This window comes from Anopheles coluzzii, chromosome 2, assembly GCF_943734685.1.
Source record: "Anopheles coluzzii chromosome 2, AcolN3, whole genome shotgun sequence".
NCBI lineage: Eukaryota > Metazoa > Arthropoda > Insecta > Diptera > Culicidae > Anopheles > Anopheles coluzzii.
The window spans coordinates 82,101,531-82,114,559 of NC_064670.1; the positions used below are offsets into that span (position 1 = coordinate 82,101,531).

Below are 13,029 nucleotides of genomic sequence, written 5' to 3' on the forward strand. Positions count from 1 at the left end.
GAAAGAGAAACCTTTTTTTTGTTAGGGGTCAATGCTGAACATGAAAACGAATCGTTAATTTATAATCCTCTGTTCATCAAGATTCGACTGCTTGCCCACTGCAGCACGGTGGTAATAGGAGGGACGATAGCACTGCTCCAAGATCAGCCATTTTGTTTTACCTCGATTAACACACAAAGTCGCAGCGACAACGGGTGCCTGCCTCTAATCACCTCGGCACCAAGTTCATCAGCTTAGTGCTTAACCCTTGATTGCACAAAGCGCTCATCTGCCTTTCGTCTGCCCGCTAGCAACCCTTCGAGGACCGTCGAGTCGATCAGCTACCGGCAGCATCAACTGCAATTATATTCATTTCCGCTCGTTCGTAAATGATTGCTAATTACGGTTGGCGGAACAAGGCATCGTTTCCATTCACGACAGGGTTCCGCTCTGCCGGATTCTTCCGCAGGACAAGAACCCGGCGGCCCATTCCGGCCAAGCACATCGTGTCGGAAATGGGAAAACTTTGCACTCATTTTCCGTAAATCGCAAATGGCGTTTTTGTTTCGAGGCCTTAAAGTTTATTGGCTTAAGTATTCCGCTTCGCGGAGGGTGATTAAATGCGGGCGATGCAGGGAAAACGTCTCTGGGTAACTTTTTCCACACGCTTCTGGACTTTTGGCTGTTGTTAAATATTGCCTCATATATTGTTTCTCTTTTTCCTGTCAACTCGATCAAAATACATTTTTTATAAACAAAAGCTAACGTTTTTAGGGTTATGCAAGTAACAACATTTACAACGTACAGATGAAAAGTTTCATGTTTTCAAAACATTTAAACATTGGTTTATCAGCACCTCTAAACGATTTAAACTTATTTACGAATTAGATACACACCTTCGTTCGAAAAGTTGATGAAATTAATCGGTAAGCTGATGAACGTGTGTTCCTGCTTTGCAGTTCTCACGTTTTTCCCTCTACCTTGCCGACAAATGAATGCCAGCACAAAATTCAACCAAAGTAAAAGAAAAATCACTAGAACAAAACCGATCAGAATCAATCGAAAAGTACTTATCGGAAATGAAATCGAGAACTTTTTATTCGTGCGCTTTCCCCCGCATGTATTTTTTTTTCTTTAACTCACCATGCCTTGTCCTATTAAATTTGAAAGCAGAAAACAAACCACAAACTTGCAGACACGCAAGTTTTAAGCCTTCAGCTTTCGTGTTATTCTTTACGTTTTGTTTCCCTCTCTGTCGACTGTTACCGAACGAGGTTAAACGGAGAAAGACGCACTTCCTAAACCGGTCGTTCTCATCCTCCAGACGCGAGAGTAATCTTTTTCAGCTTGTGTAGAACAAACTTTTCACTGCGCGACTTCTGAACAGGCAAAAGAGATAAAAAACAAATCCTTTCTGTTTTCCGGCAACTTTTGTGTTTTTGGTCATGTTCTCAAAGCGTTATTCGGTGCAGCATTACCTTCCTTTCCTGCTTTGCCGGTCCTTGTTGGATTTTTGCCATTGTTTGCACAGCTCAATCGGACGGAAATTAATTTCAACATTCGATTGACTGCAGGACGACAAGCTGTGAAATCGACTTCGTGATGGTTGTAATCGAGCTCGGCAGACAAAGTTTTTGTTTAACACACTTTATCAAAGTTGGATAAACTGCCTGTAGGTAAAATTTTTCAGGCACTGTCTTCCAATAGCGTTGATGCTCTTTAGACATACATATTAAAATATGTCGTTAGAAAGTTTAGGAATTCTTAGTAACAAAACACTAGAGAATCCGTCCCATAAATGTATCAAATAAATTGATAAATTTTCCTAAAAGGTTTTATATCAGTGTGATGAGTACAAAGAGCTCTGAAAAACATTTATTACTTGGTACAATTTATGGTAGTGTAACTCCATATGATTACAGGTCGCTATTATTTGCTAAACTCGTTGAAAGAGAGCATGTTTAAAAAGAAGACACGGAGGATACAAACAAACAAGTTTTAAGGAGCAATAATTCAAGAGTTAATAGACAATTGGTGGCATTTCCTGCAATAATACACTTTTCTAGAATGCCTTTCATCTTACGAAACAATTTTAGTGTTTTGCCAAATATTTCCTCATCAACAAGATAAATCATATTGAAAATTAGTTATTTATTGATGTAAATTCCCAATCCATGCCCCAACACTATAAAATTCATAATTCAAGAAAAGTATGCCTCGTATACTTGATATCATGTAGATGTTATATATTATACATTCTACAATTTACAAAAGACATGTCCGAAGAACTGTAAGAACTGTTAAATATTACATTAAATGTACTATTGTATATAAATATACAACATCGTGGCGCAATGTTTTGTTTCATAGATGCGCTGGATCTTAAGGTCGGAGGGGATCAATCAGGCCCGGATGGGAACCGTCCTCCGCTATAGGAATCTACTATCAACTAGCGTGGTATTAAATCTATGAAAAGTTTATTTAATATCTGTTAGTATTTCCCAAGTTTTGACTGTTTGAACTGAACAGCACAGTTTTTTTGTGTGTTTTGGGATAAAAAAATGAAGAACAACAACTTACATAAAATCACAGCATGTAATTTTAATTAAAATTCTAATTTAATTTCCTTTGCAGATGGTACACACACAACGGTCCCGAACCGATTCCCGTATCCTCCGGACCTCGGATACGATTGCTCGGTCCGGTACTGGCAATCGAAGCCGTCACCGCCGAGGACGGTGGAGTCTACAAATGTTCTGCGTCGAATGCCGGCGGTGAAGCGAGTGCCGATCTGCGACTAACCGTGTCCACGCCGATTCACGTGGAAATCACTCCAAATGTGCTCAGTGTACACATGGGTGGTACGGCGGAGTTTCGCTGCCTGGTCACTGCCAACGGAATGTCGGCGGGCCCGCAGCACATAACCTGGTTTAAAGATGGCCGCCAGCTGCCCAGTTCCGGGCGTGTGGGTGATACACTGCAGGTGACCGGAGTGACGCGCGAAGACAAGGGCATGTATCAGTGTGTAGTGCGTCGCCAGGAAGGGGATTCCTTCCAAGCATCAGCCGAATTGCAACTAGGAGGTAAGTGCACCACGAAGCTGCCAAATGGGAGCCCTTCAAAAGGAAAGGAATCTTGATTAGGTTTTGACACTGTGCCCTTTCTTGCGGTGGGTCTCAATTAGCTTCGCCAAAACCTATTAAACGCCATCGGTTAGTAAGAAGGTAATCATATTAAACGAATATTCCAACCCACAAGCCTCGGAAATACCTTCGGAAGGGAGATTAGGCAAGGACCCAAACGATCCTTTCGGTTATGATGATATTTTTTCTTCTTTCCTTCGCTTATTCTACGACAAGCGATTTCATTCCGTGGAATTCATTTTCATAATTTACACCTTTATCCTCAGTTTAATAATCTCATCCCAATTCCAGTTATTTGGGGATTGCTCTAAAACAGTGAATTTAAAATTCCATCCCTTACGTTGCGCCAAGAGAACAACGTTTAATGATCAAAGATGGTACGCAACTGGTTATTAAATTTTTGCTCCACAACTGCTAAAATATACTCACAATAATGAAGCGAACGATATCTACAAACGAACCGCGGACAGCCATTTCCACTCCCTCATGGGCAAACATTACCCCATTTACGTTTCGGTCAGGGGTCAGAACCGTAATTTTCGGGTTGTTGTCTCCATTTCCAGCACGTTCTGAACGTGTTTGCTCTTGTGTTCGTGGGCTGTTTTAAATGGTCATAATTTTTCCAACCAAACCGTGAAGCGATTTATTCACACCTTACACACCGCCGGAAGGCAAACCAAGCGCGAAGGTTTGGCGTTAGAAAAGATTTAACACATTTGGTAAAAAAAGGCAGGGCACACGACAAAAAACCGTCAAAATAGATGAAATTTCTACTTGCACGTCCCATCCTTCGACCGGTAATTTCCTGCCCTGGTGCGGTTAGCAACCGCAAATTATTTCTACACCGTCACACTGCCATCTCGTTCGCCAATGTCGCTGCCAAGAGCGACCAGCGTAGGGTAGAAAATATTGTTTTTTTTTTTGATAATCACAAAATTTTCTACCACCTACTGGTTCAGCGAAAACCAACTTATTTATGATAATTATTAACCGCCTCACTGATGTTGACGTTGCGCTTAATATGCTTCTGTTTTGCAGACGCACCCCCGTCATTGGTGTATAGCTTCATCGAACAAACGCTGCAGCCTGGACCAGCTGTTTCGCTCAAATGTTCGGCACAAGGCAACCCGACGCCACAAATCGCCTGGACGCTGGATGGATTTCCGCTACCAACAAACGGCAGGTAAGGCATTAGCTTTGTGTTTGTAAGTTAACAGTGATATTCTTTAGTAGTTGTACTTTAGGCAATTAACCCGACTCAATACTGCAAATTTTGATAAAAGATCCTAAAAGAAAAAAGATATTTTTAAGTTAAATAGAGCTAGTTTAATTTTATTTTCGTTTCTTGAAAACTAACTAATTTTATTTTCGTTTCTTGAAAACTAAAGTAATGTTTGCAACATGTCCTCAAGATTCCACCATTATTGGAATAAAATATGACCAACTTTAACCAAGTTATGAGAAAAAGAACTCTGCAAACAAACCTGCAAACACATATTGGCCGGATGTGTTTGATTTGGCAACTAAAAATATTCCTTTTTCATCCGTCTTCTGGCATCGCCAGGCAAATGCAAGGTTAAATAGAAGAATTTCCCAACACACAACACCTTGCCGTATGGTTCACCGCAGCAATAATGTCGGGGCGGTTGATTCATTTCTATTTCGCATTTTCTCATTTTCTCGTGGCCGTATTTGAATAATCTCGTTTATCTTCATGTTTGCTGTAGCAGACATTGACGGGGCGTTTGAGTGGTTGGGATGGGATTCAATTTTTCCTTTCGCAGACCCGCCCCGCGGCTGGTAGCAGTATACCTATCTACTTCTCCACTTCTATCGGACAAGACCCCGTAGCAGAACCATTGCCATCATCGCCATCAGTAAAGTCGTAACGGTGCCGAGAAAGATGGGTTTTACTATGGAATCCATTTTTTCTAATTTCCTTCTTGCCTTTGGCAGCTTCCGGCAAGCATCATTTAACGGCATCTTGTACCCCCGGATAGCACACGGTGCGTTACAGCGGTAGTTGATCCTTTTTTTTATTTTACTTCTTTATTCCATCACATTTCAGACAGGTAATACAAAAGAGAAAAGCATATCAACCTTCTGGCGTGTGCAATCAATAGTGGCATTGTGTATGTTATAATACAATGAATTAGGTTTGGGTTCTCTAAGATCCGAAAAGCTGTAATTACGGTCTTTCGAAAATGTTTTTTTTTTTATATTATTATCAAGTATCTTTAAAAGGGCAGTAAATATTAACATTGTTGGTGAAATAAACTAAACAAAGATGACCAATGTTTGTTGAAATATACCATCACCAAAGCAATCAATCATGTGCCATCAATTACACCCTTTCACATTCCTAATGAAATCATTTTCTCAAGTACTCCTCTCGACCTCGGAATACCTAAACTACATCCAGCGATACAAATATGTAGGGAACAAAAAACCGAAGACCTTTCCGGGACCCTTGCCCATGCCGTTGCCCTCGAGGATGTACGATGTGCGCGGAATGGGATCGTTTCCCAAATGGATTCTAAATCAAATAAAATTTATTAGTTCGTATGGAAATCAATCTTTGCCTTCGCTGTTAACCAACGGGTACCATCGAAGCTTCAACCATCGTCCATGCATCGAACGATCCGAACGGATCGAAAGAAAGGGATTTCGTTCGTGCACTTCAATCGCTTTTCCAACTCTGCTCTCGGCAGCGTGTATGTGTGTATTCCCGCACGCTTTTACTTCCGGCCGCCGGATATCGAATCTTCGCACACGAAGCATTGGTTGGTACTGGGCAAGTCTCAGTGCAGGTCCGTCTTTCAAACGGAGCAGAATCGCGAAGCGTGTGGACGGACTATTGTGATTAATTAGTTTCTGTTCAAACGTTCCCCACCAACTCGGGCCGTGTGCTTCTCTGCTTATTGAAGTTTTTCTCCCTTGTCCAGGCCTGTGTCCAGCGTGGAATGAGAAGAAGCCTTCCGCAATGGAAAGCTCCGGCGACCAAAGCTTAACCTTCACAGTAAGGATGAACTTAGCCGTGCTCGTGTTGCTCATGGACGGCGAATCCTAAATTAATGACTTTTCCATGATGCGCCTCGCTTGGGACGTGACCACAGTAAACCGTTCCTGTCCGGTTGTTTTCCGCTCCACCGTTCTTAGGACGGCTTCATTGCATGAGTTTCATTTTGATCGATAGCACCGTGTTTGAGGTTGACGTGGGGATGTTTTTCTTGTGTCATGTCGGTGTCGGCAAACGTGCTGCAGTTGATCCGAAAGAATAATGAAACGAAGTAGACCGGGGCAAAAAAAACCCGTTAAAAAAGTTTAAACACATCCGGACATGATGGCAACGGTTCCAGCTGGGTGCTGGAATAAGAAGCAAAGTTGCCAAAAAACATACATTCAAAAGCTCGTCAAAAACGAGACTACCCGGTCGCACCCGGGTCTCTGCACCATTCGAGCTCACTCCTCAACACTCGGACACACCCTGACGAGGGTAGCATTTAAGTGCCATTTGATCTGTGGTTGATTGATTGATGGGCTTCTAGGTTCCGATCTAAGCCATCCAGAACGTAATGAACCGACAGGAGGGAAATTAAGCTGCCCTCAATTTTAATAAAGCGTAGCCAACATTGTATTGGTAATGAAATTAAAACAAACAGCTTTTTCCTAACATCCCAGAGCTGTGACAAACATCGCTGAAAAACGTTCGTAATAAATCTAATCCAGATCCTAGAAATGCGAATAAAAACCAAATCAACGATTAATAACACTTTGTGCAATTAAAGACTGTTCTGAAATTGGTTCCGGAAGGAAGAGGATGGGGCCAACCATCTATTACTTAACTTGATAGCATACCCTCGTTCTGTGTCGGCTGTCTAAATCTACTTGACATACTTCCGCTAATTTTCACCTCAATCTGTGAGTTTGTGTCTGTATGTGAGTGTGTATCAACTCACAGCAATAGGAGCTTGCGCGAGTTTTTATGCGAGTGACAATTTATCGTGGCAAATTTTAATCGCATAATCGTTAAAATCTAGCCTCTACTAAATTCAATTTGTTCTCTGACAAACTGGAAAAGCGTTGCCGTCCTTCTCCGAGGATGCGTTTGATGCTGTGCTCTTTACTTTCCACGCTCACCCACCACCATCCTGTGCTAAAAGGTGTGCTGTAAATGCCGCTTAGCTCTGTTTCCTGATCCCGTTACCTAAGCCCACCAAGTGCGTACGACGCACAACCCGGCTTGGATGCGTAAAATGAAATGTAACGGAATATTTCAGCATGATAATTTAATTACACCCGACTCCAACCAGCCTGATCAGCCCCAACAGCACATAATCCGTGACCGTGAGGAAAACACCCGCTCACGATTCGCACTTTGGGTTTCGACGCTCTTTGCATCGCGGGCATGTCGGAAATGGGGAAAACACCGGATCTATCCTAGCCAAACTGCTGTTAAGGCATTTTCGATTGGGTGTGTTTACTGTTCGCCCTGTCGCGCGCCGTTTGCAAACAACCGCGTATCTTAGCAGGTACACGGTTTAAACGAAGTCGCTATTTGCAGACCCTGCTCCACCTGCCTTTTCGCGGTGTTACAAGTTTGTTGGTTAAATGCTAAACGGTGTTGTGAAAATATTTTCATAAACATGGGTCCGGAAAAACACGTTACAGATACAAGGAAGGGTTTGGTGGTGTGAATTTTTTGTAATGTTTATGTACGTTGCATAGTAATGACGAATCAAATATGGCATTTAAAGACTTCTAGAGAAGGAACGATCATACAAACGCAGCCCTTCCAGCAAGTATGAGAAGACATGGAGAAAGGAAAATAATTTACGGAAATAGAGGTTTAAAAATAATACGTATAAATCTAGTACCTCATTATCAACAAAATCGTATCAAAATGATAGTTTTCCGTTGAAATACTCTTTAAGGGTTAATAAAATAAAGAATATATTTTTATTCATCTCTATTTGTTTCGTTGTGTAGTTTTTCATTGACGATATCCCTCTAGCGTATCTCTATATTATCCCAAATTCGATATTCTTAGCTCGAACCTTTTGGGACCATTCTCTCTTGGGACCATAAAATGGTATACAACTGATAGTTCGTTATGTTAGTAATACTTTCCTAAAAGCTTCCTCCACATCCTTCATGTTTGTCGTTGAAAGGCGTCACGAGAAGGGGAGCCATTTTCAATTCGAACAGCCCGATACACAGGCCTTTTTTGATAGAGGCTGTACATGAAACTATTTTTTATATAGTCTTGCAAAAGCTGCATCCTTGCAACCATATCCATCCTATGTGACATTTCTCCACATTGAGACAGTGTTTCTCCCATCAATAAACTTTTTATTTTCAACCGGTGCAAGCGACAAGAAACAGCACACATACCTTGGCCGAAGAACGTGCCTGTTGTGAGCTTCCGTTTTCAAGCATACAACCCAGAACGAGAGCTCTGCATGAAGTGAGCTGATAAACGGTACACATGCTTGTATCTACATAACTTGCCGTTATTTCCAGGAAGCTAACAGGAACGGAAGTGCAACGTGGATCGCTGCTTGTTAATATTCGACACATTTGGAAGGACGACACCCTAAGCGGTCATGTTTGGGGCCGGTCGATCTGACACAGAATGGTTTGTAATATGTGTGATAGTGCTTAATGCAAGGAAAGGGCTTGATACATCATGCAACACAATGTTTTAACTCGTGCTGTTACAAACAGGCGCTTTAAAGACTCTGAAAAACTTAGCAAAGTGAATTATTTATGCTGAATACTTATTGTTTTGACATTCAGCTAACTTCGGTGGTTAGTTACCTTCTATCAATCACTAATGGATCAATGAAACAATTTGTTTTGCTATAGAAAAATTAAACAAAGATAACAATCAAAACTATTTAGTCAGATCAGATTTCTAGACAGAGTGCAAAGCATTACTGACTCAAATAGAAATGCTACGACTTAATATTGCAATAGTAAATAATTTATAGTCCTGAAAAAATCATTTGATTTCCATCACTATTAATGCTTTGAATTTCTTGTACATCTTGTTCAATACCCTGTAGATTTATAATCGTTATCAACTTCATTGATGTCACACCATCGCTCACCTTGTGCAAAACCGTTTTAACTTAAATTATGCTGCAATGCCATGCATATTTTGCCAAGGGTCGTAACGCTCAACGATGCATCCGCCCGGAAGCGTACCGTTGGAAATTTCAATCCAACAATGAGGCAATAGGGAATTCATGAGAAAAACTTAATCGAAGGCGCGCGTTCATCGTGCCATCACTGCACATCAGCTGAATGTGGTACCGAATGGCGTTCAAATCGGTGCTCATGAGGCAATTCTTGAGAACTCTCGCCCGGTCAAAGAGCGATGCGGAATGCACGGATTTCTTGCACTTTACGCGCACTGCAACTTTTACGATCAACACCGGGGTGGAAGACAATACTCCATTCGGAACCCATCTGCTCTACCGGCCTGGACAACTAGATCTGAACGTTTCTTTTCACTTGTGTAGTTAGTTAGACTGTCAGATTTCTTGCAATTTCCAGTGCGCAACACTGAGCAGAAGGGAGGCGACGACTAACTTTTTGCGCTGGCACAGAAAAAGGCAATCTCCAACAATGAACCGCGGCTGACAAGGTTAGCCCGTCGTTGTCATTTTTGCAAAGCATTCACAATGCACCCGTTAAAACCGTAAAGGATTCTCACCTCGGAGAAAGATTCTGCCCAAGGCAAGCGCCCACAATCCATGGGTGAGAAGTAGAAGAAAAACTAGTCAGCAAGGATGGCTATACCCGGCAGGTTCACTCTCGTCTTATCACGTAACCTCTTCAGAATCCTTGCCTGCAGGAGAAATAAAGACAAAGTCAAACATGAAATCGGTGGTGGCAAAACTTGCAAACTAATTTAAATTCTCCCGACAGTGCCAAAGTGTTGTCTGCGTGACGCCGATGGAAAACTTTCGTCAAACGCCGAACCGCCCCAACGTGGCAGACAATCTGTGCAGTCGAGAGAGGATGACTTCAGCGCCTTTCAGCTAATAATGGACAGCAACATTTTCATCTACCACCTGCCAAATCCTCTAGACTTTGGATCCCTGTCGAGAGTTTACGAGACTCCCGCCGTATATTCCCTACTCTAAGATACAAGAATTTTCAGCTTACTAGCTACAGGCCACAGCGAAACATGGCCCGTCTAGCAACAGTAAATATCCTCTGGCGACGGCGAGAACCGAAGATCGGATTAAACTTAAATATTTCATCTTTGCACGACATCTTGGACCTACATTCAACAGTCAAAACGTTGGTGTCAGGTGATGGCGTTGGAAGCACGTGCATCCCACACTAGACCTGCCCGACCACAGACACCCACGTATGGTGGTTCCTTCTTCATAACTTTCCATACCTTTCATTTGCTCTGGTTACGCTACTAAGTGGTAGTAGCATCCCGGGACGGGATGGATTGTTTCATTTCCAGCAGCTAAATTACAGACTCACGTCCTTTTCCCGAAAAGCTTCTCACTAGCTTGAAAATCGGGTAGAACGAGCGACGGAACAGCGACGGAAAGTTTTGTGACTGGGTGTGAATATTTTGCGCTTTTGCGGTACCCAAAATACCCGAGACTTCAAATTAACTTCCACCAGACCCAAATCGGTTTGCGGTAGACCGTGTTGGGAATAGGGAGTCGTCGGTCGTTGTCTTCACGAGAGAGGGAAGAACGTTTGCTCACGCGGGTAGCACGGTACAAAATGTCTTCGTCTGTTCTATGCTTAATTAGTTACCGCATAAGTTAGCATTGGAGGAAATGCGTCTTTGCTTCCGCGTACATACATGAAGTGACTACTAGTCTGTTATTTTTCAAACTATTAACCGATTAAAAGCCAGTTCCACGACGTGCTGTGCGTCGGGTTAGTTGTCGATGCTCACGCAAAGCAAGTGACATATTAAGCAGCTTTAAAAGAGCTTAGCAGCAGTACTTCTCGATTCATTCTTACCCTTCGTTTGTCTCGCACTTTCTCACGCCTTTCTTCGGTAGGTTCATGATTGGCCAGTATGTAACCGTACACGGGGACGTCATCAGTCACGTAAATATCAGCCACGTGATGGTGGAAGACGGCGGCGAATACTCGTGTGCCGCGGAAAACCGTGCCGGAAAGACATCTCATTCCGCAAGGCTCAACATTTACGGTAAGCGTCTACCTTTCCGGCAGCAAAAAGAAAACATTGAAAAAAACACCTGCTAAGCATGCTTCTTATATAATGGACAGGATTACCGTACATTCGCCTAATACCGAAAGTCACCGCCGTAGCCGGGCATACCTTATACCTGAAGTGCCCGGTAGCGGGCTATCCGATCGAGGAAATTCACTGGGAGCGGGGCGGCCGCGAGCTGCCGGAGGATATGCGCCAGAAGGTGCAGTCAGACGGCACGCTCGAGATCAAGGAGGTGCAGAAATCGCTCGACTCCGGTGTCTACACGTGCTGGGCACGGAACAAACAGGGGCACAGTGCGCGACGCAGCGGCGAAGTAGCGGTCATAGGTTAGTATTGCCCTGGCGGCAGTCACTTACTAATCGGCTCTAGTGTCTTTCCACCAGCGTACTAGGTATCTCCCGAGAAGCTGTTTCTGAGATGGATGAACCGCTTGGTAATCCACCTTCGCGGAATCGGAGTAATTGCGTTCGGGATTGCAAGAACGTGTGTTCACCCAATAGCAACACTTTTAGTAATCGCCTTTTCCTACCGCACCGTTTGCAGTGCCGCCTAAGTTGAACCCGTTCCACTCGTCCATCCTTTCGCTGAACGTTGGCGATCGGGCTTCGATCACCTGTTCCGTCATCAAGGGCGACATACCGCTCACCATCACCTGGCGCAAGGACGGTCGTCCGATCGATCCTACCCAGCGCATGTCCGTGACACAGGTCGACCAGTACAACTCCATCCTGCTGATCGAGAATCTGACCGCCGATCATACCGGCAACTATTCATGCGTTGTACGCAACACTGCCGCCGAAACGGAAGGCCATCAGTCGCTGCTGGTTAATGGTAACTGTATCGTACCTAATCCTGACTCACGTTCTTTGTTCTTTTTTCTTGTTTCTTTTCCTTCCTTTCCGACACTCACATTGTCGCTCTTCGGTTGTCATGTTGCATTTTCGGTTGTGCCACACTACTACTGCTACTACTACTACTACTACTATTACTACTACTACCACAACTTCTTCTACTACAACTATCATCAACACCATCATCAATACTATTTATTCCACATACCACCGACCGTTGGAAACGGTGTCTGTGGAACATTAATCTCAAAACCGCGTGATCAAACATGTCCATGAACTCCATAATATCTGAAAACAAAACAAAACCAATCGACAATCGATCCCTACCATGGCTCTACTAGTTCCTCCCAACATTGAGCCGTTCTCCTTCCAAGACGGCCTAGCTGAGGGCATGCGGACACGCACCGTGTGCGGCGTGTCCAAGGGTGATCCACCGTTAACGCTCAAGTGGCTAAAGGATGGCGATCCGCTGCTGTCCACGCTGCTCGGCGCCAACGTGTCCACCCTTGACCAGTACTCGTCCCTCCTTAACATTCCCTCCCTCTCGGCGGCGCATTCCGGCGACTATACGTGCGTGGCCAGCAATCCGGCGGCCGAAGTGAAGTTCACGGCGTCGTTACAGGTAAAAGGTAAAGTAAAGTACTCGCCACTTCGTTTGCCTCACACACTTCACCAGCCTGATAAACAAATGCAATTTTTACCCCGTTTCACACCTTTTGCCAATTGTTGTTGCCTTTACTTGCACTGAATAAAACCAAGCAAATCAAGAACAGAAATTTATTTACTAGCGCAAAACGTTGTGTGTCATATAATCAGTACTGTATCTTCC

At 43.5% G+C, this 13,029-nt stretch overlaps 1 protein-coding gene across 7 annotated transcripts in view; it reads left to right on the top strand.

The window, feature by feature from the left end:
* The window catches only part of LOC120948168 (Down syndrome cell adhesion molecule-like protein Dscam2), a 92,914-nt gene that overhangs the window by 56,681 nt on the left and 23,204 nt on the right, over window positions 1-13,029 (top strand). For 4 of the 7 annotated variants that reach the window (XM_040364222.2, XM_040364224.2, XM_040364220.2 and 1 more), the window contains exons 6-10: window positions 2,614-3,062; window positions 4,161-4,305; window positions 11,171-11,322; window positions 11,403-11,675; window positions 12,542-12,829. In XM_040364222.2, the coding sequence (XP_040220156.1) occupies window positions 2,614-3,062; window positions 4,161-4,305; window positions 11,171-11,322; window positions 11,403-11,675; window positions 12,542-12,829 (1,307 nt within the window). Of the gene's footprint in view, window positions 1-2,613; window positions 3,063-4,160; window positions 4,306-11,170; window positions 11,323-11,402; window positions 11,676-11,892; window positions 12,181-12,541; window positions 12,830-13,029 lie in introns of all 7 variants that reach the window. The other 3 variants (XM_040364227.2, XM_040364226.2, XM_040364221.2) reach the window with 1 other exon arrangement.